The following is a 25,658-nucleotide window of genomic DNA, read 5'->3' on the forward strand; positions in this document are numbered from 1 at the left end:
TATAGCTTTAGGAATACATAATTGTATTCCTAATACTATAGTGTTACTTTAACCATGAGATTTATTTTATTTCTTTAGATCCTATTATAAACTTACCTGCTCTCCACCTTGTCAGCACTGTCATTATTGTCACTGTCATTTGTTTCACAAGAACACCCACTCTGTAATTCTGCCTTGCTTCTGTCCCTCTGTAGCAGGATTGACTCTGATCAGGGAAACATCCCCAAGCAGAGCAGTCCCCCTCTATGCTGAGAATGAATTGACAAGCAGTGGAGGGACCAGATTTTTAAAGAGTATTTAATTAAAATCTATACATTAGATAGAATAACTAATAATACAAAATATAGATTTTATTTTCTGCTCTTTATTTTAACGTTAACTTTTGAGTACCACGACAGATGCATATTAAAATAAAACTAAAGTACAGGTTTGCTCGGCAGACGTTAACATGCTTTTTTAAATTTGCCCTATCTTTGACAAGCCTTTTGCTGGCTATTATATGGCACACACTGTGCCGGCGCAAGAGGGTGTCTCATTGCATGGCTGTAAAAATAGCTGCATTAGGCACTTACTTTAAAAGATGTCCATCATCCAAGAGTAAAACTCAACATCAACATTTATAAGCTCATGAAATATAAAAACCTCTCTCTCTCTCTCTCTCTCTCACTCTGATTTAATGCAATTGACAGAAATGCTTCGTTTTCTGATCCAACCTTCCAGTGGAAATGTTTCTGGTACACGGACTGCTCTCGCCATCACTGCTGGCGTCCCCCTAACAAACTAAGTATCTCTCTGCAAAAAGTGGAAATGTTCCTACTTCAATTTCATTTTAATGACACACTCGAGTCTGGGACCCGAAATGTCAGCCTTTGTATTCTCAAACCTTTAGAAACTTGAATAAGGCTCGCACATAAGAGCAATCAACTCTGATAGCAGCAGGCTAAATATCAGTCTCTGAAAATAAATTTTCAATGAATCTACTCTCCAGACAATTTGAATTTTAAATGTTTTAAAAATGTGACATCTTCATTCTTGCTGAATACAGATTGAGGCAAGTAAGAAGCTTTGAAGACAAAATTTTGTCCTTATATTTTGTTTTCGTCTTTTTTTTTTTTTTTTGTCTCTCCCAATATTCCTAAAGAGGCAAAGCGAACATTAATGACTTTCCATTTCAATAATTTACTGCCCCCTTGACCTATAAACATAAAAATGACTACAGTGTCCTAATCGTACAAGGCTCCTGGACACAATCCCTCTGGTATTGTGTATGTTTTAAATACTGTGTGCATAAAAGAAATTATACCTGAACATTTGGAAAACTGCAACATTACATCTCCCTGGGCTGTGTTTTGGGAATGAAGATTTGTCACTGCAGCTCCATTACACGGCTCCTCTCATTCTCCCTCCCATCCTCGCTTAGGGCACTTCCACTGTAGGTTCATTTACTGCTGCCAATCGCTCGCTTTGCCGCTTATTGAAAAGGTTAGTCAAGAGGTCTCGCAGCTTTTAATTAGAGCTAAACGCAAATCTCAGACTGTGGTAGAAAATCTAGAAGCAAGCGTGCAGTATGAATGGCTGGAGAGAGATGTACTGCAATAATAGTCTTACAACTATTTTTGTACACTATAAAAAACACATTAACCTTTAATAGTTAATCTGTAAGCAACATACAGCGTGTGTATACCAACCAAAGGTCGATTTGTTTATAAAATACCATCATTTTCTCCCTATATGTCTTTTGTTTGACATATTATTTTTAGGTTAGAGCCAGTGTAGCGGGGGATTAATTTTTAGTGATGGTGTGTTGTGGTAAGGTAATATTATGGGGTTGTTGTGTATTGTAATGGATTAAAGGCGTTTTTTACTGTACAGGCAGCAATGGAATGGGGCATACACGTCCTTGACGTCCATTTCATCTGCTGTCATATAAATGGAGGCAGGCATTGCTCAGTGACGCAACTAATCTCTGGCAAACCGAGACATGTAGACTCCATGGAGGTGAGCCCTGCATTATTATCTGTGACTTATGCTACCGCATAGATGATATCACCACCCATGCATTGAAGGATTTCCATTAAAATAATGGGCAGATCATGTCATTAATGTGTGTTTAAAACACCGTTACAATAGCAACTTAAGCAGGAAATATAAATTTACTGATGCAGAATACAGGTGCTCATTCCAGTTCTGTGCTTGGACATTTAGCAAGATATTTAGATATTAGATGTATGTGGAGTCATATTAGAACAGAGATGGAGATGCAAAATATTGCCTCTTTTGAGTATTGCCTTTACTCAGGGCTTGACAAATTTGCTTGGAATCTAGGAATCTGCAAAAAAAAAAATTACGAACCAGGTTTTGTTTTTTTTGTTTCATTTTCAATGACAACACAGTGTTAAAGGAACACTATTCACCTTAATGTAGTGTTTTTTGTCTAGGAACGCCTCTTGTGACAGTCACTCAGACGGCCACTAGAGGTGCTTCCTAGTCTAGTGCTGCTCTGCATGGAGACATTGAATGTTCCTTATAGAGATGATTAAATCAATGTATCTCTATGAGGAGATGCTGATTGATGCAGTGCGGCATTTTGCTGAGCATGTGCAATAACTTCCCAATGCTTTTCTACGGGGAAGTAATGGCTTGGCTGACATCATCAAAAGTTTTCAGCTATAGAGGCGAGGCCAGTCATGGCGATATACACAAAGAACCCACTCAGTCCACAGAAAGTGGGCAAGTGCAACCTGGAAAGGTATCTAGAAATTTTTGACTGGTTATTAGATACTATAATGTATATACAGGTACAGTACTAAATTAAGGGGTCATAAAGTGAGAGACCTAACCCTGTATGGCTACTCCTTTACCTCTAAAAAAAAATATATATATATATACTCCGGGGTCATTCAATAGGTATGCTTAAATATAACATACCTGGGCTTTATTGTGCTAGCCTATTTTAGCATAGTTACAAACGCCAAGACAATGACTTCACTGTGAAAAAATAATAAAACCGAGCCAGTATGGAGAGGGTTAAATTATATCATAGAATCTAAAGGATAGACACTTAGGCATAAGTATCCTATCCAGGTGGGCTCATAGATAAACAATTGCTAACAATTAGCACAAAATAAAATCTAAAGTGTCAAATTGTATCAAGTATATGGTCAAGGAGCCAGGAATAGGGTAGTATAATATGACAAGAAGTTCCTAAATAGTTATGAGATAGCAGATACAAAGATACAAGCCTTTCTCCATGGTAAACAGTGAGAAGAAAAGTGTTAATGAAAATGTCAATATATAGAAAATAGACATCACTTCATGAATAGTAATGTGCCCTAAGAAGCAACCAAAAGCCCTACGTGTGTTTCGGTGCACTGCCACGTGCATCTTCGTTGGGCACAGCGTGGGAAAAAAAAGGGGTGGAGGGGAGGGCGGTCACCTAAACAAACACACTCGCTGATAGACACACACACTCCCTGACCTAGACAGACATATTTTTTCATACACTCACAATTTTATTTTCAAGTTGATCCAGTCTCCATACCTTTTGGGGGAGCTGGAGTGGATCCTTTCCCTGGGGTCCAGTAGGGCTGCTTTAATCTTCAAGCAATTTTAGCTCTGCTTCCTCGTGTGCTGTATAGTAATGTCCGGGCCAGCATGCTGTCCTATTCTGGCACCCGACACCACTGCAGGGAACTGAGGAAGATAACTGCTCCCTCGCGCAGTGTCTACATTCTCCCTGGGTCCCTAAGCCAGCCGCCTCCATACACCACCGTGCCTTTTCTTTGTTTAAAAATGTTTTCGACTTTATAAAGAGATCTCTTGAAAACTTCTCGTTTCATAATTCTGTTAGTCCAATAAAAATGTGTTGCAAGATACCACAGCCCTCTCGATATCTGTGTGCATATTTATATATAACATAGTCTGTGTAAGTGTCCAGGAAACGTCATAAACAAATTGTAGGTTTATTTATTTTAGAAGTAGACGTAAAGTGGATTTTTGTGCTGTCCAATTAAATACTATAAAAGCTAATTCCAGATATTTTGCTCTTTTAGAATTACATTTTTGAATAATTAAAACATTATAAAAGTGAGGCCGACCAAAGGAATCTAATGGGTCTTTGAATTGGTTATTGTTGGGTTTATAAGCTAATATGAAAATGTCTTTATCCGTTTAGTTTTCATCCATTTTCCTGCAGAGGAAACATAAACTGTGCAAACAAAGCCTCTTATTAGAGATTAAAACTGGGGCCGAAGCAATGAGCTGGCCCCGCAAGGCTTCAGCTTGTAAGGTAAATTGTGTGTGCGATGCAAGTGTAATCTACATAAAATGACCAGTTTATTTCAGCCACTCCTCGCTTTTTGCCAAAGAACAAATAGATTGTTTAATCTGTGTGATCTTGAAATTGTGTGAGCAGGTTGCTCACAGCCCACATTGTGGATTCTATAATTAAGCACATTACTTAACACTCTTAAAATGACAATCAAGAACATCAAACAGATAACCGTTAAGAGTTTAAATTGTTTTACAGAACATGTGCATTTTTGTGCACCCCCCTTTAACTCTATCTCTCCTCAATAGAATTGTTGAGAAAGTTAGCATGCCTTTTCGCAATACAGATGAGACACAGCGTTCGGATAAAGAATTCCAGAGATGATACGATAAATAATAAAATACCATTAAAAGATACAGAGATCTCCGAGCTGAAAAATCTGAAAAAAAACTGAAGCTCAATTATTTCCTTTACATTGTGTGACTTGTACAACACTTACTAGTTTATTTGCAAAGGGCAAACCTATCCCTCAGTGTTGTATAATCTATAAACTCATTTAGGCGAGGTGGTCCCATTCTCCATCATGAAATGAACACACATTTTTACAAGATTATACTGTTATTGAACCAAATTCCTTTTAATAGCAGTGGCTCAAATACACCTGCTGGCTGTTACGGACATTGCATTAATCACAAGAGCCCAATTGATCTGTGTAAGTATAATGAGATTCATAGGTTTTAACCTTCTAAGTGCCAGGATGCAGGAATACTTGAAGGGTCTTCTTCACTTTGATTGGTTGCCTTTAAATGTTCATTTTGCGCACACTAATATTATTATTGGCATTTATATAGCGCCGACTTATCCCGCGTTGCTTTGCAATATTATAAAGGGGGATATTTAACAATAAATCAGACTATTACAAAATGTTACAAGAATAATAGGTTGATGAGGAGCCTGCTCGAAAGAGCTGACAATCTAATGTGAAAAGATGGCTACTAAGATGCATGCCATTTATACTACTAGTATAATGATTTGAAAGGCAAACTGAAATCTGTGTCTGCAGATTAGATAGTAATAATGAAGATACATATGTAGCCTCCTAGTTCCTTATTTCATTGCCACCAGTTTGTATTTTATGTGTGCTTCCAATGTGTTGATCAGGGTCCTAATCTTAGACTGTGCCATTTGGTTGGTTGCTTGTGCTCTCTTTTTTAGAGAAAATTTAACAGATTTTTCTTGTACATAGCAATTTATTTTCATTATGTAAACTATACTAGGGTTTTCAATTATTCTATCACCTTTTCTTGGTTACAGTTGATGTAGTGCAGACAGCAGGTGTTTTCATAAAAAAAAAAAGGATTTAAAAAGAAAGCCAACTTTTTAATGGCGCATGTTAACCCCCATTTTTAATACATTTGCTTATTTTTTGTTCTTCTGGAATAATGATTGGGGAGGGTGAAATAACTGTACATGTGGGAAATTCATATGAGAAGAAGGGAATTTAGAAAATGTTTTCAATATTCTCAGTCCTTTACTGATCTTCAAACAATGAGTGTTGCAGTGCAAAGCCATTGAAATGCTAGCCGTTCTGAATAAGAAACAAATACATGCTGTTTTACTGTCCCTGTATGCACACAGCTCAGGCACTGACGGTACTGAATGATCTGAACTACAAAATAACCTGCATTAGGAGGACACCCAGGGAGACCTACAGTAAGGATACCACTACCTGTTTGTAGTTTCTCTGACTGTCTGCAGCCAGGTTGTGAATGAATAGCCGCTCACTCCGTGCTGTTGGGGCTGAGACTGTGTGCATATATTTCATTTGGAAGTCTTTTTGGCATGAGGGGTCGTGGCTTAGGAGGTAGGCTTATGGTGCTGCATTCCACAAAACATTAGTATTTTTTTTTTTTTTAAAACAAAAACTATAAATATATGAGCATGCAAACAAATACAGCATATTATGATGCAAGAATCTATAAAATGCATGATAGTTGTATTTGAATAAGACTGTCCCTTTTAAAGTGGTTTTGGTGCTTAGCCTCACTTTTGGATGAGTATAAGAAACATTTGGTTACATGCAGAGGCGTAACTAGAAACCACGGGGCCCCAGTGCCAAAATTGCCCTGGCCCCCCATATGTCGACCCTTCCCCTCTCATAAATTGCCCCCACACACACACATACATGCATACAAACATACATACATACATACACATACATACAAACATTCGTACAGATACACATTCATACAGACAAACACACACATATACAAAATATTTTAGTCACCCTCCTGTTTCCTACCTTTTAGCTGCAGGAATGTGACTTCCCTGGGGTCCAGTGGTGGCTCAGCCTGATGGGAGTCAGAGTTCCCACTCTGACTACCTCTTCTCCTTCCTCTTGCGCGGCTCCTGTTGTAAGCTGGGAGGAGTGACGGGGCAGTAACTTCCTCCCAGCGGCTGACGTCATCACCCGATGTTTATGGATTTCGAGGGGGCCCAGTCAGCGCTGCAGTGCTTTAATGGGTCGACCGGGCCCCCTGGAAATCCATAAACATCTGGTGGCCCTAACAGCATGGGCCTTTTAACGTGTGGCCTTGGTGGCTATACCACATGCGCACTGCAACACATGGCGGCGGGCACTGCAGTCGCAGGGCGGCCGTGCTCCCTGGAGTGACGTGCGCGGTCAAAGCTGCGACACCTGCGACCGTGGTAGTTCCGCCACTGGTTACATGTCACACAGCATGGGAATGCAGTATGACTAGTCTCTACATTCTGGCTGCTTTCAGAACCTGTCACATAGTGTGGGAGTTGCAGTCTGCCAACATGCAGAATCTGTCTTATGACATGGGAGCTTTAAAGTCTGTTTTCATTTTTTTTGTTTAAGGTAGGCCAATAATTCCCAACCCAGTCCTCCAGCTACACCAATGATCCATGTTCTTGCAACATCCCTCTGGTTAGGCTTCAGAGCTGATGTCCAGCTGTTATGTTTTTTTTGCTCTAGCATTCCTCTCCTGGGGACACCAGAGAAAGCCAAGTAAAAGCTTGTGTGTGTGTGTGTGTGTGTATGTATATGTGGCACACACTCTCAGATACACACACTGACACACACTCACAGGCACATCCATTCTCACTGAAAGGCACACACTTGGTGGACAGCCCCCAAACATGAGGCAAACAAGGCATTTGTCTGGGAGCTTGGGGTGGTGTTTTTTGGTGCCGCCCTAGGCAAATGCCTTGTTTGCCTTGTGGTAAATACATCCCTGAGCTCAGGGCATGCATGTTTATGGTTGGCACATTAACATTTTTCTTTCAGATGTGCACCACACATCCTGACTTTGTGTCTTAGTGTAGAGAAGTATGTAAGCTGCAGTCTGCAAGTCAATGATTCTCCTTCCCAGTGTGTGCACCTTTCACATGCCATACGTCTGAAAGATGTTGAACCCTCTGCAGCCTGCCTGCGTCTCTCTTGCACCACACAACACTTTGCATATTAATAACTTTGCCAGAGAATGCATTCATTATTCCAAGTAACAGGATATTAATAGATTAAAATTTCTAATTAAATAATTGAAACGTGGATTAATTATTGCAATCCTCGTTATTCCTAATAAAAGGATTGTTTCCAAATTCTGCACTCCTGGTATGAGTGATGACTGCTATACTTCTTCACTTGTGTTCGCACACGTGTCCTCCTATCGTTTCTATATTTTATGGCCTTCACCTTCCTAATCCCCTTGTTTGTACGAGCAGCGCTAAATGAAGTGCTTGTCCTATTTACATTTTGGTCATTGAGAACATTTTTATCAGTTTAATTACTTATTGCAGACACCAGCTTAACAAATACTTTTTAATTATTTGACTTGGACCCAGAGATGTAATAGGAGAAATCTTGTCTGTATTTTCGTGTGGCTGTAATTCATCATGAGCTTTCTAATGAGTTTTAATGGCCTTCGGAGGATTCTAATTACAGGGTGTCCTGCTGGTTTTCACCTTCCTTACTTCCTAGAACCCCCTTCCTCCTCCCCACTATGAATTTTGCCATAGGAATCTAAAGGTGCTTTTACGTCTGATAAGCATTTCTTCCATGCAGAAACTACTGTTAACTTTTCAAATATAAAAGAATTACCAGCAGTAAAAGTCTGCAAGTCTATAACACCAAATATTCACTTGTTAGACTTATCATGCAAAACTAAAGACGGAAATACCTCTTTTAAAACTCTTTGCTATTTTCTATGCAACAGCACCAAAACCAAATCGATGGATTTTGGGGGACATTTATGAAAGTGTCTTGTTTAAAAATAAATAAATATGTGGCTTAGTACAAAAATTTGAGCAGTCACCTTGGACACCAGTGGCGTCATCCGCAAAATCCATCCACTTATCAAAATGTATTATCCACCCACCGTTTTTTTTTTTTTTTTGTTTGTTTGTTTTTTTACATTTAATGATGCCATAAATAGGGATACAGTACAAATAATTCTAATAACTGTAGAAATCCTAATGTAGTACAGTCAGTTGTACACATAATCATCAATGTAGTAAGGGAAGATCAGCTATAGCTCAACGGCTAAAAAAAATAATACTCAAACAGGACATACACAGTGTTAGGTGGAAACCTTATACTGTCCAATAAATACATAAAGGACTTAAGAGTGAGAAAGAAAGAACGAGCATTAGCTAGGAGGGGAAGAGAAAACCATTCCAATTCCATGCATGAGAGGGTTAAAAATTCCTTCACTTACCTGATTCTAGTGCCGAGGTCTGCTGGCTAAGTCTCCTCTTCCTTCAATGTTACGTCGAAGGGGGAACCTAATGCTCCCCCACAAGAAAGCATTAAATCCATGCTTTCCTATAGGTATTTTCAAGACACCGGGCTTCTTCATCCAAAGTGTAAGGATGTCCAGCGCCGTTTCACAGAGTTAAACTCTGTGTTAATTGAGGAAATGCTTCAAGTGGCTGTCTCAAACCTGCAATGTAAACATTGCAATTTCTCTAAAACTGCTGTGTTTTACATTGCATATATTGTTACAGGGGCACTGCTCACCGATCTATTTAATGAAGTGTCCCTTTAACTTTTACATAGTTCTACTTTTGCTTTTAATTTAATTGAAGTATTTCAGTTCATGATCATTCACTGTAAAATGAATGCATACATTAAAGGAACACTATAGGGTCAGGAACACAAACATGTATCCCTGACCCTATAGTGTTAAATCCAACATCTAGCACCCCAGGGCCCCTCATGCCTCCCTAAAAACAACAAAATCTTACTTGTTTTCAAGACTGAGGCTATAGCTCTGCATGCTGTTTGTTTCAGAAAAACAAGCTGTCTGCTGACCTCATCAGAAGTGTTGGCCTGATCCAATCACAATGATTCCCCATAGGATTGGCTGAGACTGACAAGGAGGCAGATCAGGGGCAGAGCCAGCATGATTCAAACACAGCCCTGGCCAATCAGCATCTCCTCCTAGAGATGAATTGAATCAATGAATCTCTATGAGGAAAGTTCAGTGTCTGCATGCAGAGGGAGGAGATACTGAATGTTTGGATGCATTTTAGGCAGCCATGACCCAGGAAGGATCTCTAACAGCTATCTGAGGAGTGGCCGTTGAAGTTATCACTAGGCTGTAATGTAAACACTGCAGGTTTTTTGAAAAGACAGTGTTTACAGCAAAAAGCCTGAAGGTAATGATTCTACTCACCAGAACAAATTCAGTAAGCTGTAGTTGTTCGGGTGACTATAGTGTCCCTTTAAGTCCCTCACAATTATTATTATTACCTTGTGTCCAGGTATCTTTCCATAGATTCCTATAACTGCAGAAAGATTGTATAGTAAAATTCACCTTCTGTAACTAGTCCCCTCCGCACTCTTTACATCCCTTGTGTCTATCTGCCTTTTGTTTTACTTATATTAGTGAATAAATGGTGCAAACCTCTCTGTGCTTTTTCCCAAGTAAGCTAATGACAACTATAATACCATAGTGTAAAACTGCTCAAACAGACTTAAATCACCGTGACCACTTTAAATTACTGAAGTGGTCAGGGTGCTAGGAGTAACCTTTCAAGGTTTTTCTTCTGGGACAAATTCCTCCCCACATCCCCTTAGCTGCCTACTTAAAATATTGTAGTTTCCTTAATATCCACCCCTCCACCACCGCCAGTAGTTCAGTCCTCTAAGCAGAGCTGAACTTCTCATCTGACCGCATAACTTTTTATTTTTTTTAGGAAGCACTGGCTAATAAAAATAAACCTAGGATAAACTGTGGTGCCAAATACTTGTAAATGCCACTGCAAATGAATGTATGCAAGTCCACAATGCCTTTCATAAGTGCCCTTGCCAATTTTCTTGGCACATTCCTGAAACTGTAGAAAATATATCTAGCACTCTGTATATTTTAATAATAGCCATCTACCTAAAAGAATGGCTTCTCTCTTTATGGTGGATTCACTCTAACAATAATATATTCTCTTGTTTACTTAGATTTTTGTTTCTTCCACATATTGGCTATATCTAATAAAGATTTAAGCAAGGTTACCGTGTAACCCAATGTGTTCTGTTACTCTTGTTTGCTACTAGTAACCCAGTTGCAGTTTGGCTCCATTTTCTATTGGCTGCAGGGATATCAGTCATCCCAATATCATTAAGAACTCACTATGACAATTACTATTATTTCCCGAAGACTTTAGGCTCCGGGAGACCAGGGAGCTCATGTAAGTGGAAGAGTTTTTGTGCTATATTAATCTTGCCTGTATAGGTTTCTGTTCACCTATGTGACAGTTTTTTTTCTCCCCATTACAAAGCTTCCTAAAAGTTAATAGACTAATTTGCTTTTGTCTGGGTTCATTGTTGCTGCAGTCCTTAACCTTTCAGGATGAGGATGAATTGGCCCACCATGTTTCATCCCCCTTGGCATCTCTAGTGATTGTGTTTTCTTGCCTCGTGAAGTAAAAAGGTCTGCTTGGTTTTATTTAGGATTGGCAAACTCTTATGTGATCCTTCTGCATTACCAGTTGTTTCTCAATGCTGCCAAGCAGAAGTGTAAACACTAAGGTTTTGCCTAAAGGTTTAACCCACTTGGTAGTCCGTTGAGCACCTTTCATTGCCAGCTAACAGCTGCAGAGTTAAGGAGACAGTTTATGAGGTTGATACACTTTTGATACTGTATACTTAAGCGTCTTTTGTAGGAAAACTGTTAATGAAATGTTACGGTAAATAAAAAAAACAAAAAGAGACTGAACAGGTATTCCTTGTAGCCACCCAAGCCACTTCAGCTCGGAAGTGGTCTGGGTGCAGTATCCTTTTCACACTTAGTCCTGCAATGTAAATCATTGCTGTTTTAAGACTGCCTCTATTGCTGTCAGACAGCTACTAGAGGCACTTCCTGGATGCTAACGGACTCTAGCGTTGGTGAAATCCCTATAGGAAAGCATTTAGGCAGTGCTTTTCATATGGGGATAGCCTAACATGCTTGCAGGGGAGATCAATGCTTGACTCATTTGGGTAAATAATTTTATTTATTTTTTTATAACCCTTTACATGCTGGGTGGCAAGGGAAGGTTGATCAGAGTGCACCATAGTGTTAGGGATACAGATTTGCATTCCCAACACTAAAAAAATCCCTTTAAAAGACTGGAATCTATAAATAAAACCACCTCTCCAGGCAGAGAAATAAACCCTTTCCTTTGCCTTAGACTAAATCTACTATCTTCCAGTCTAAATGTTTGACCCTCTGTGCTATGTATAGTCATGTTTATCAATAGATTTTCAGACAAAGGTTTGTGTTGGCCCGGTTTGCTATCATATTTCCTCAGAGGTGATGTTTTTCTAAACTAAACAGATTTACATTTCTTTTCCTTTTATTAATTTTGCAGTCCACCTCTGCTCTTTTTCTAGTGTCATAATATTCTTACTATCCTAATGTTATTTAGGACAGGTGCCCAAAATTGCACAGCATATATTTTCATCCTGAGAACTAATGCCCCTATTTATAATCTGACAATACCTTACTGGCCTTAGCAACTGGTGATTGACACTGCACATTGTTGCCTAGTTTGTTGACTATAACAATTCCCAAATCCTTCTCGTGTTTTGTTATCCCTAATTCACTGCGTTTAGGGTATAAGTTGCTTGTGCATAACTTTACATTTATCTACATTAAATTTAATCTGCCATTTGAGTGCCCAGTCTCCCAATCTATCTAAACCCCTCTGCAGCAAAGTAATGCTTGTTTCAAAATCAATTCTAAATATGTTAAAGGATCACTATAGGGTCAGGAACACAAACATGTATTCCTGACCCTATAGTGCTAAACCCAGCATTTAGTTGGCTCGCCCCCCTATAAAAGTATAAACTCACCTTATTTATAGCGCTGCGCGGCGACCTCTTCAAAATGGCCGATTTTTATCCCATCCAATGCTTTCCCATTGGGACGAGAGCGGGCCAAATGTTGTTTTGACCAATCAGGACCTCCTTATAGAGATGCATTGAATCACTGCATTTCCATGAGGAAAATTCAGCCTCTCCATGCAGACCGTGGGGACGCTGAATGGCAGGGTTGCCTACTGTGTAGCCCTGAGCCAGGAAGCACCTCCAGTGGCCATCTGAGAAGTGGGCTGTTGGAGGTGTCTCTAGGGGGCAATGTAAAATGCCTGAAAGGGAGCTATTATACTCACCAGAACAACTACATTAAGCTGTAGTTGTTCTGGTGACTATAGTGTCCCTTTAAATAGAAGCAGTCACTTTTTGGGTTTGCATAGCCATACATAACGTGCTGTAATGCCCACACAGCTACTGTTTTGACCACTGGCCATTGAGTTTATAATGGTTTAGTATTGTACCAACATCTTACTGATAGTACCTATCTGTTGCTGACACAGGGATGACTCCAGCTCACTTTGTAAGTTGACAATGAGGTTTTGCTCTGCTCCACTATTTTTACTTATTTGCATTAGTGTACCTTTTCCTCTACTCCACTATTTGTTTTTACTTATTGACCCCAAAGTTACCAATTTTGCATAATTTACTAATCCCAGTAATGCTTGGTAGTAATCAGAGAAACCTATTAGTTTTATCTTATTAATAAAGAAAAATTGGACAATGGACAATCCTTATAGTGGTTTCTTCTGGTGAAATCATATTTATACAAAATATTTTATGGGTGAGGCTTGCATTCCTAAGATCGTTCCAATACCTTTATAGATCTTAAAAGTTAGAGCAAAGAATCTACTAAGATCCCAATAATCACTCTCACACGAAGTCTTGTTTATATATCGTAAATCACATGGATTTTTCAGCTGCTTTGTGAGAGCTGCCACTTTCTCCAGTCCATCTCAAACAAAGGCAAAGGTTATTAAAAAGATATGAAAAATGTAACTAAGGAGTTTATGCACTAAACCACTTTAGTACTTGTGGCCACAAACTTGGATTTTTTTTATTTTTTATTTTTTTTTGTTCTCCCCAGTGCTTGGCTTAGTCAACTCTTCTCAATTTTGCGAATTATAATCTGGATGGCAGTCAATGCAAAGTAGCTATGCTGTTTGAAAGGAAAACTTTAAATCTGGAATTATTCTCAGTTATCTAGTTATTTGAGCTTTGGTTAGTAAACACCAAGCCCCCATTAATGTAAAACAAGATAATTCTTTGAAAGGCAGACTTCTGTACTGCAGTGGCTAGAAATATATGCGGTTTCACCTATATATGACGTTAACTGCTTGATCACGTTAAAAGGCTTAGATGAACCTTGTCCCTGAAGGTTGGGTGCGTATCACGGAATATGAAACCCGCGAACATGTACAATGCCAAGATTAACCATCCACGTTTTGTGCAGCTCTGCTATAACATTACACGTTTCATCTTATACATTGCCTCTCCGATCACGTGATTGCTCGGTAAAATTATTCCACAGGACAGAAAAAGTAAAAGTGTGAAAGTTTGACCATAGATATGAATAATGCTCAGCATTATTTATCTTCTATTACTTGCATAAGCGAGAACGAAGACCATCATATAGGTTCTACTCAGCAGGGTGCCAGAAATACTGCATTGATCTAGTGTGTGTGTGGATAATCCTTAAATCCACATAAAACTTCTTCCACGGAAGTCATGGAACCTGAATGTAAAACAAAACAAATTAGTTCCTCGGTGCAGGTAGCGGGTTTGGAGGAGATGTATTCAATACAAGTCTTTGAAATGTATGCTCATGCACGAAGTGTGTGTGAGGTGGGATTTATTTAATTAGAAAGTGTTTTTCAGTTTGTCTCTCATTTTTGTGCATATCTGTGGTACGTGTGTGTTAGTATAGAGTTAAAATCATTCTAACAAGCTAAATCTGAGTCATGTTAATTTAAGATGTAAGCCTCTGTATTTCGAGCAGAAGACGCAGAACTGTTTCTCCAAAGCCGACTTAAAGCTGACAAGAGTCTGTAGCTCTCCCTGCTCTCTGTCTCTCTCCTTCCTCAAGATGCATACTGCTAATAACCTTAATCATTTTTTTTTTTTTTTTATTCTTCTTTTTTTTTTTTCGGAGGGAGGGAGCAAGAACTGAACAATGTTCCCTGAGGAACGGCTGAGAACTTATTAAAACATTGGAAGTGTTTTCTTTGCTTTTTCTCGCTGTCTGTTCCAGCAGCAGCCTCCAAGCCTAGAGCGAAGGAAAAGCCAAACCCCCAGGGCCCATTAGCTTTAACTTGTTTACCGCGCTGATATCTATATGTTAAACGACAAGAGAGTTCAACTTATTGAATAATTTAAAATTCTGCTCTAATTGGTGTCATATGACCTGGAAAAGGCCAGAGATGACGCTGGGAGCACGCTGTGAAATGCTTATAAATAATTCATATGCAAGATCATTCATTTGCCGGGATGTCTTGTTAGCGGCAGAAGTTTGTGAGTAATAAAGGATAATGCAACACCTGTAAGTATTTAGTTCAGAAACTAGAAGGTAATCTACCTTGATGATCTTCTAACGAACGACGCCAACATACGAGACATAATTACACCGGGGAGCTTGCAGGCCATTTATATAAATCGGGACATTGGCACGGCTCATAGTGCAGCTGTTGTACTGCATATTCTGACTCATGAACTTCTTAAGATTTGCATTTTACCCTCTATGTGCATTAAACGGGAAACACAATCTGTTTAAGGGCCAGTAGTGGCTCTATTCGTTTCCACGAAGGGGTGAAATGAGAGACTAGCGTTCATAAATGCCCTGAACTTCAATGCTTTCTAGGAAAAATTTAATTTGTTTCCATCTATACATTATAGGAGTAGACTAGCATTTATAAGTGACCTAATCTTGAAAGGCTTTTAGGAATGGAAAATTTGACCATGGAGTACACTGGTAGTCCACTAGATTTAAAATGTCACTTTTGTTTTGCTTCATGAAAGGGATAGGATAGAACTCTATGACTGAAGACTTTAATAAAACAGTGCCAACATAATAGGATGACAGGAGACCTTCCTCCAAATCTTGGTTACAGTGCGTTTAAGGAAGGTGTAAAATTAGATCTTTTCTGTGTCACATGAGTAAGTGGACTGCTAGACATTTCATTCATTCCAATGCAGTTCGTATGAGTTGGGAATTTTGTTTGATATCTTTTTTGATAAGAGCAAGGGTAGGCAACCTTTGGCACTCCAGATGTTTTGGACTACATCTCCCATAATGCTCTTACAGCTATAACTTAGGCAAAGTGGGGAGATGTTGTCCGCAACATCTGGAGTACCGAAGGTTGCCTACCTCTGGTTTAGAGAATGGACTGCTATGTAGGGAGTTATAAAAAGTAAACTTAAATATTTCATTAGGCAGTTTCCAGCATTGAAGGAGTGAATCATCTCTGTGGCACAATGCAGGAATTACTCCAGCAGAGATGGGCTGCTTTATGCGATGGGCTGAACCGCATATAACGACATCTCATTTAATGGACGCAGAGTGATGGCTCAATGGACAGGTGCAGTACACTTCACTCCCTCGGTGGGTTTGATGTTTTGTGAGGCACAAAGAACGGCGCATGACAGAACTTCAAGTGAAGGCATTCATCTCTCATACTGTCCCTGCTCCAGCATCCAGTCAGCTCCTTTTTCATGTGTCTGTCATACTTCACTAACTTAAATTATGTAATTTGTGAGCCTCTGCTTCCATCCTGAGAATATGGGCTCTGTTGTGTTACAATCACTGACCTTTCAAAGCCAAAAGAAATAGTTAAACAAAACATTGTATGACTTTCCAGCATTAGGAGGTGGAGATAGCTGTAGGCACAGTCATTCATAATAACGATTTAGGACTCTATACTCTTTTTTTTCTTTATGACCTTTCCCGTCCACTTGTTACAAAGTTTGTATTTTTAAGTCTTTGTAGTGTGTTCTAAAATTCTTGCAACACAAGGTTTTAGAGGTGGTCTCACTTTGATACACAGTGTTAGACTGATGTGTGCTGTAGTTTCCACTAGTATAACAGTTTTTGTGTCGGTTAGCATATACCTACATATGTGGTGGGAATATATAAAAACACTTTTTTAAATTTTACCTTTTTTTTTGCAATTTGAAGTAATTAGTAAATCTCGTAAGCCCTTTTGTGGAGTAAAGATGATTTACTATGTGTGTCTTGCTCAGGGGTCAAGTCCTGGGGAAAAAAGTGTGGGAACTCACCCAAGATCTAACCTACCCCAAAAAGAATTATACGCTTGTATGCATATATATTGTAAAGTGCCAGTTTACAAAGACAAGTATATGGAGATATCCTCTCTCTATGAGTACGTCCAAGTTATCCGTGCTCATTTATTAATTCCGTCAGAGTAGATGGTCCTCTGTGTAGAGCCCGATTTGACTTTGGGTTAAAACTCAGCTACGCCTGACAAACTCAACCCAGTTTAGACAGAGCAATTTACCGTTTAGCTTACTGCCAGAAAGCACTGTTTAGTAGATTGCTCCCAGACTGCCAGGCTTTCACCGTGTAAGATTTGGGCCTCTACCTGATTTTATTTATAATTTGTGTATAAATGTATTTTTTTCCCTTTTTTTTTCTTTTTGTTTGAAGTATTCTATTTTTATCACCCATATATTTATTAAAAGTTAAGTTTTAACTACTACAAGTCCCAAATGAAGGCTTATATCACTTTTTTTTTTTCATAAGGGCACTTTAATATTACTTTTCAGTATCTACTTGGCCCCTATAGAGGTTCCCACTCCCATAGGGACACTATACTTTATTTCCCATGTCTCCTATATACTGTGCTTCAAGTTTAGACACCTACAATCTCAGACACACACACATACCTACTTACTGACAGACACACACATACACACACTTACTGATAGACACCCTTATTGATACACACACACTTACTTTCAGTCACATACACACTTACAGTCTTGCACACACTCACAAATTTGTGTCCTCTCCCTTGGGTCTAGTGTCTTCGAATCTCTTCCTTCTCCTCCCTCGCGCTGTTTAGGGGCTGGAATTACATCATATTCCGGCTCCCGACATCACCATAGAGGGCGCGCGAGGGAGCAGGAAGATAATCCGCTAAGACCGTGCTCACTCACCCCAGTCCAGTATATTGCTGCAGAGTAGGCACCTGCCTCTGGGACAAGCAGGTGCCTACGCTGCATTGCTAAATAAGCGCCGCTCCGGGGCGCCCTTAGGTGGCCGACTGGCCACCTGCTGGGCTCCCTGTGACAGACCATCGGCCTGCTAGTCACGGCACCCCCCTCCCCCACTACTTGGCCCAGGATCGGTCCTGCAGGACTACTAAGGGGAATGGCGTTCCTGCTTAGGAAAAAGTGCAGGGACGCAGTTTCCACTCGTTCCTGCAGGACTCGAGCCCTGGTCTTGCTGACTGCTTGATTGAGCGAGACAATCCTTCATGCGCTATAAGCTTGTAATCAGCGCATGCAGGGATTCCTCACAATTTTACACAAGCTTATTTCAGCTGGTGCTCTGCTTTGGTGCCGGCCTACTTGGCGCTACATTAGTTCCTGGATTCTTTATTCTGTTCCCAATTTGTACCATCATTCAAGTTTTGCTCTTGGACCCACACCTTGAATAGTAGTTTGGGGTAGGAGTGTATATCATGAATAAAACTGAATGCATGTATCTTATATTACAAAACTGTTTTCTATCCCTATGTTTAACTCAAGTGGTTGGTGGATTGTCTATGGACAGACTCCTGTGGTTTCAGTAAAAACAAATATAAGATCAGCAACACATTGCAGTCAATGTATGCTGCTAATTTCCTGAGTGGGCAACACAGCCTCTCCTATAAATCATAATTTCAGAATATATCCCTGAAAGGAGGCTTCAAAACTGATTACAATATTCGTATGATAGATGTTCTCCTGGCGGGTCTATTGCAGTTATTGTATTTTGCTCACTGAAGCTCCATTCTTGGGTATGGAGTAAGACAACTATATATGCTGTACCAAAGCAGAAGTTAAGTCACAGCTCATTCATTTAGTGAGGACCCCATCCTCACTTTAAATGCACCTTGGTTTACATGTGAGCTGGGCCTACTTAGACTTTCTGTGAAGTTCATTCAGTCTGTCACATTTCACATTATTAACTATCAAGGAAGGTTATTAATGTGTTGGTTTTTGAAACTTTGTTGGGTTTCTGGAGTACATATTACGGTTTAACGTTCTGTATGGTGGGGGTTCTAGAGTACATATTGCTATCTTGTTCACTGTATGGCAGGATTCTATAGTATATATCGTAGTCTGACTGCACATATGACATAACTTGTAGAGGTATTGTGGTGTTTTGTTCCTCTTCAATAAGATAATTGTATAACCTTCTTAACCCATGTCTTATAAGGGACTTGCATTTTGTTTTTTTTCCTATATATCGATTTCCTGAAAATTAAGCTTTCAAGCGATAATCAGAAAAACTCTCATTTATCATTTCAGATGACGAAGAGTCAACGGAAACCCACATCTAGTGAACTCAATGGTTCCTACCTTGCCCAACCTTTCCAGAAAGCCAGCAGTGCATCTGAAAGCTCTTGCTTGCCAATGGCAAAACACCACTGTAAAAATGAACCTAACTCTAGAATAGCTTTTCGGCCCAATACAGATCAATGCCGTTTAGAAAACCACTTGCAGCGAAAATGTGGTAGCGTGGACTTTTCAGATATACGCTGCACTAATATGGCTCATGTCTGCCAAAGACACTCGTGTGGCAGTCTTGTGGATCAACCAGCACCTCAGTATTGCATACATTGTATGATGCCAAACCTGCCTGCAACAAGTCTGCCTGATTACTCATCAAGAAGGCCATCTGAGTCTTGTACGTTGGCCGGGTGCTCTCCAACATTCTTGATGGATGATGGTGCTGGAACATTGGCACACGAGGCAGCGGTTGAGAAAAGTTTAGCAGAGAAAAGAAAACATGAGATTCTGCTTCAAAAAATGGAGCTGGAGATGGAAAAGGAACGTCTGCAGCAACTTCTAGCTCAGCAAGAAGAAAAACTAATTGCAAAGCAGCAGGAGCTACAGCAATCCAAGCTGGATTATTCTAACCGGTGAGATGTTTAGCATTGCTTAATTGTTATTTCTTTATGTCCTGCAATGGAACACCCCATTATAGGACCCCACTTTCACAAATCAAGTAAAAACACAAAAAAGCAAGTTTTAATGTGAATGTAAAAAAAAAAGAGAATTACCTTGCGGTCAGCTGGTGTACAGAAGAACTACTTATGAAAATGCCACTAAATTCTGGACACAGACTTTACTGGCATCCTGAAATCAATAAAACTTGTATGTCCGCCCTGGTTAAAAAACTAATATATATATATATATATATATATATATATATATATATATATATATATATATATATATATATATATATATACTTTGTCCAGTTTAGCACTTTTATAAAAAACAAACAAAAAAAAACAACTTGCATCCCAGTTGCATTGGGTGTCAGCGCAGATGGTGTTTGATGGCATTTACTTTGGCTCTCTAAACCATAATAACTACTACAGACTGCTTTAATACTTATTGTAGTGGGGCCAGCATTCTCTTGGTGACATTGGTTCTGTGTCTTTTGAGTGATTTGCCACAAACTGATATCCCCCAGAGCCCCTTCTTACTGTGGCAGAGCCCCTTATTACTGTTGCAGATGTTACATTTCTGTATTGGAAATAGCAGATCTATTTTAGGTAGCATTCATTGTCTGAGTGCATCAGCTGATACACTCCGCCACAGAATGGTATCCAATGTAACTTCTGTCATATCAATGCCAGGGCACCCTCAGTTTGTGTCAAATCATTAAATAAAAATGGTTTAACTCAGAACTGGAGCAGCTAGGTTCCTACTGGCACCATAATCCCTGCAGTGTACCGTTGTGTTTATGGTGCTCAGAGTACCCCTTTAAATGTGAAACATCATTATAGCAGCATTTTAACAGCCCTGCGTTTCAAAGGGTTTGTTTCTACCTATGGTACCTGTGGCCCAGGATTTTAGTCTGTGTCCTGAAACGGCTAAATCGATGTGCTTTTACCCATGTAGAATATTTTAAGGTTATGTTTTTCAAAGTTTGACCTTTTTTTACTGTAAATATGCCTATTCTGAAATATTTAGTTTGATCTCCTTTTGTAAACTGTTATTTATTACTTTACTCACAGAAACTGAAACAGAGGCAAGTTACAAAATAAACACAGTGGAAAATACATCCCTTATTAATTAAATATATTTTATTTAGGTGTATTTTATATTTGAGACCCCTTATTAAAAAAATAAATAATAATTAGAATTCACATTAAAATGTTTTCCAGAATAAGGGCAGTCAGTCCTATCCTTCTCTGCAGAAGTCAGTTTTGTCCAGTTACAGTGAGGAAAAAAAGTATTTGATCCCCTGCTGGTTTTGAACGTTTGCCCACTGACAAAGAAATGATTAGTCTATAATTTTAATGGTAGGTGTATTTTAACAGTGAGAGACTATTTAGAGAATAACAAAAAATAAATCAAGAAAAACACGTCAAAAAAGTTACAAATTGATTTGCATGTCAATGACTGAAATAAGCAGGGCTGCCACCAGAAATTTAGGGGCCCCTGACAAAGCACAAGGTCTGGGCCCCACCCGCCCACAGGACTCCTACCTAGTCCGCTGACCATAATGCAGGACTGAATGTGGTGTGTATAGTGGAAGTGAATTAGAATGTGTGTAATGGATGTAGTGTTTGTGTGTATTAGATACTGTTTGTGTAGCGGATGCAGTGTGTGTATAGTGAACGCAGAGTGTGTTTGTGTAGTGGATGTAGTGTTTGTGTGTATTAGATGCAATGTGTTTAGTGGATGCAGTGTGAGTAGTGGATGTAGTGTGTGTATTAGACGCAGTGTCTCTGTATAGTGAATGCAGAGTGTTTGAATGTGGATGTAGTGTGTGTACTGTGAATACAGGATGTTTGTGTAGTGGATGCTGTGTGCATAGTTAATGCAGAGTGTATGCCAGTGTAGTGGATGCAGTGTGTCAGTGTAGTGGATGCAGTGTGTCAGTGGAGTGGATGCAGTGTGTCAGTGGAGTGGATGCAGTGTGTCAGTGGAGTGGATGGAGTGGATGCAGTGTGTCAGTGGAGTGGATGCAGTGTGTCAGTGGAGTGGATGCAGTGTGTCAGTGGAGTGGATGCAGAGTGGAGTGGATGCAGAGTGTAGTGGATGCAGAGTGTAGTGGATGCAGAGTGTAGTGGATGCAGAGTGTAGTGGTTGCAGAGTGTGTGTGTTTACTAGTGTATGCATGCTGTGTAAATGGAGCATTTCTCTCCCCTCCCCCCCCCCCCCATTAGATGTAATATATGCTTCTTACCTGGTTCAGGGAGGGGGGGAGATTCCATCCCTGGTGGTCCAGTGGCATTGTGGGGCCCCCCAGATCCCTGTATTTGCAGAGGGAGCCCAGCAGACTGCAGCAGTATGTTACAGCTCTTCCCTCTCTCCAACTCCTGCGAGCGTGGTCTGTGTGCCGCGTGGAGCGTTGCCATGGTAACCCGTGGCAACGCTCTGACGGCTACGGGTCTCGCGGGAGTTAGAGAGAGGGAAGATCTGTAACAGTCAGCTGCAGTCTGCTGGGCCCCCTCTGCAAGTATAGGGAGCCGGGGGCCCGCGGCGGGGCCCGGGACTGCCGAAGCATGGTTGTCACCCCCTGATGGCAACCCTGGAAATAAGTATTTGACCACTACGACTTAGTACTTAGTGGCAAAATCCTTATTGGCAATCAGAGGTCAGATGTTTCTTGCAGAAAAACACCCCCAAAGCATAATGTTTCCACCTTCATGTTTGACGGTGGGGATGGTATTCTTGGGATCATAGGCAGCGTTCTTCCTCCTCCAAACACGGCGAGTTGAGTTGATGCCAAAGAGCTCGATTTTGGTCTCATCTGACCACAACACTTTCACCCAGTTCTCCTCTGAATCATTCAGATGTTCATCGGCAAACTTCAGATGGGCCTGTACACGGGCTATCTTGAGCAGGGGGACTTTGCGGGCGCTGCAGGATTTCAGTCCTTCACGGCGTAGTGTGTTAGCAATTGTTTTGTTGGTGACTATGGTCCCAGCTGCCTTGAGACCATTGACAAGATCCTCCCATGTAGTTCTGGGCTGATTCCTCACCGTTCTCATGATCATTGAAACTCCACGAGGTGATATCTTGCATGAAGCACCAGACCGAGGGAGAGTGACCGTTATTTTGTGTTTCTTCCATTTGCGAATAATCGCACAAACTGTTGTCACTTTCTCATCAAACTGCTTGGCAATGGTCTTGTAGCCCATTCCAGCCTTGTGTAGGTCTACAATCTTGTCCCTGACATCCTTGGACAGCTCTTTGGTCTTTGGCCATGGTGGAGAGTTTGGAATGTGATTGATGTAATGAGCTGAGATTAGGAGCACTCCCTTTAAGAGAGTGTTCCTAATCTCAGCTCGTTACCTGTATAAAAGACACCTGAGAGACAGAAATCTTGCTGATTGATAGGGGATCAAATACTTACCGTATATACTCGAGTATAAGCCGAGTTTTTCAGCACATTTTTTGTGCTGAAAAACCCCAACTCGGCTTATACTCGAGTCAGAGTCTGTATTATGGCAATTTGCATTGCCATAATACAGACCGGGGGAGAGGGGGGCTGGCAGAGCTGTACTTACCTTTCCTGCAGCTCCTGTCAGCTCTCTCCTCCTCCGCGCCGTCCGTTCAGCACCTCGGTCAGCTCCCAGTGTAAGTCTCGCGAGAGCCGCGGCTCTCGCGAGACTTACACTGGGAGCTGACAGAGGGAGCTGCACAGACCGCGCGGAGGAGAAGAGAGCTGACAGGAGCTGCAGGAAAGGTAAGTACAGCTCTGCCAGCACCCCTCTCCCCCCACTGAACTACCAATGACACTGGACCACCAGGGAAGGAGCCCCCCTCCCTGGCCAGCTAGCAAGCAGGGAGGGGGGACGGAAAATAAAATATAATTTAAAAAAAAAAAATTAATAATAATTAAATAATTAATAATAATAATAAAAAAAAATAATATAAAAAAAAAAAAAAAATTAATAATATATCAAATGCCCACCCCCACCAACACATACACAAACACACACTGCATCACACACTGCATCACACACTCACACTTCATTCATATACACACTGCACTCACACACACTGCACTCACACACACTGCACTCACACACACTGCACTCACACACACACTGCATTCATTATATACACACTGAAAATAAATATTCAATTAATATATACGCACACACTACACACACACACTGCACTCATACACACACGCACTGCACTCATACACACACGCACTGCACTCATACACACACGCACTGCACTCATACACACACGCACTGCACTCATACACACACGCACTGCACTCATACACACACGCACTGCACTCATACGCACACTGCACTCATACGCACACTGCACTCATACGCACACTGCACTCATACGCACACTGCACTCATACGCACACTGCATTCATACGCACACTGCATTCATACGCACACACTGCATTCATACGCACACACTGCATTCATACGCACACACTGCATTCATTATATACACACACTGTAAATAAATATTCAATTAATATAATTTTTTTAGGATTTAATTTTATTTAGAAAGTTACCAGTAGCTGCTGCATTTCCCACCCTAGTCTTATACTCGAGTCAATACGTTTTCCCAGTTTTTTGGGGTAAAATTAGGGGCCTCGGCTTATATTCTGGTCGGCTTATACTCAAGTATATACGGTATTTCACTCATTGACATACAAATCAATTAATAACTTTTTTGACATGGATTTTTTTTTTGTTCTGTCTCTCATTGTTAAATATACCTACCATTACAATTCTAGACTGATCATTTATTTGTCAGTGGACAAAATCAGCAGAGTATCAAATGCTTTTTTCCCTCACTGTTGATGCATCTTATAGAGAAGCATTGAAGACACATGTTGCAATTGCTGCATTTCAGTGCTGGTCTATGAGAAACCTTGAATCTAATTCAACATACAGTGTCTAGCTTTGGCATACTTTGCATGCTGACACTGGATTTCTAGTAGATTCAGTTATTAAATCGATTTGTCTCTGAAGCCCCTTGTGGCTATCTGAATGACAGCTGCTAGTAGGCATGAATTTTGCAAAATGTAAAAAGTGCAATTTTTCAGTTACTGCACTGTCATTTGTAAGGAAGCTGCATCTAAGCAATACAATGTCTTAAAGGGACACTGTAGGCACCCAGACCGCTCATTGAAGTGGTCTGGGTGCTGTGTCCCTTTTGTTAACATTGCAGCTCTAAGTCTGCCCTCTGTAGCGGTCTACCGCCACTAGTGGGCTTCCGGGATCCAAACTGACTTTTGGTCCGTTATCTGACGCTGGACGTGCTCATGGTCCTCCAGCGTCAGATTTTCCCCATCGGAAAGCATTGAATAATGCTTTCCTTTGGTGGGGTCTAATGCGCGTGTGCAGCCATTGGTTTGTTTTCCTGGCACTATAGGATCCCTTTAAGATGAAGTTATTTTGGTGCTTCGACTGTCCCTTTATGAGAGGGAATATTCTCATATTTTAAGAAACCGATATCCTCCTATCTTACAGCCTAGCAAGACTGTTGTTAAAGTAGTGTCTTCAGGTAAGAATGCAATAAAAGTCCACAGTAAAGTGTCATGCTAATATGTTAAGTGTTTTTAAAAGTCCCCCATTATTACAAAGTAGAATTGGTACAAATTAAATTGTGTTTCTAAGTTAATGTATTCAAAGTTGTATTTTAATAAATATGAAGCATCCCTGTCCAGGAAAAATCCTGGGATGTGGACTAAAGCCAGGGCCGGTGCCAGGATTTTTGGGTACATAGGCGAAGATGCATTTTTCCGCCCCCCCTCTAAAATTAACATCTTCACCTATGTGCCTC

At 40.4% G+C, this 25,658-nt stretch overlaps 1 protein-coding gene across 3 annotated transcripts in view; it reads left to right on the forward strand.

The window, feature by feature from the left end:
* Positions 1-25,658, forward strand: part of KIAA1328 (KIAA1328 ortholog) — a 164,391-nt gene that overhangs the window by 79,478 nt on the left and 59,255 nt on the right. For all 3 annotated transcript variants that reach the window (XM_063453826.1, XM_063453827.1, XM_063453829.1), the window contains exon 7: positions 19,176-19,789. In XM_063453826.1, the coding sequence (XP_063309896.1) occupies positions 19,176-19,789 (614 nt within the window). The remainder of the gene's footprint in view (positions 1-19,175; positions 19,790-25,658) is intronic.

Source organism: Pelobates fuscus, chromosome 5 (assembly GCF_036172605.1).
Source record: "Pelobates fuscus isolate aPelFus1 chromosome 5, aPelFus1.pri, whole genome shotgun sequence".
Taxonomy (NCBI): Eukaryota; Metazoa; Chordata; class Amphibia; order Anura; family Pelobatidae; genus Pelobates; species Pelobates fuscus.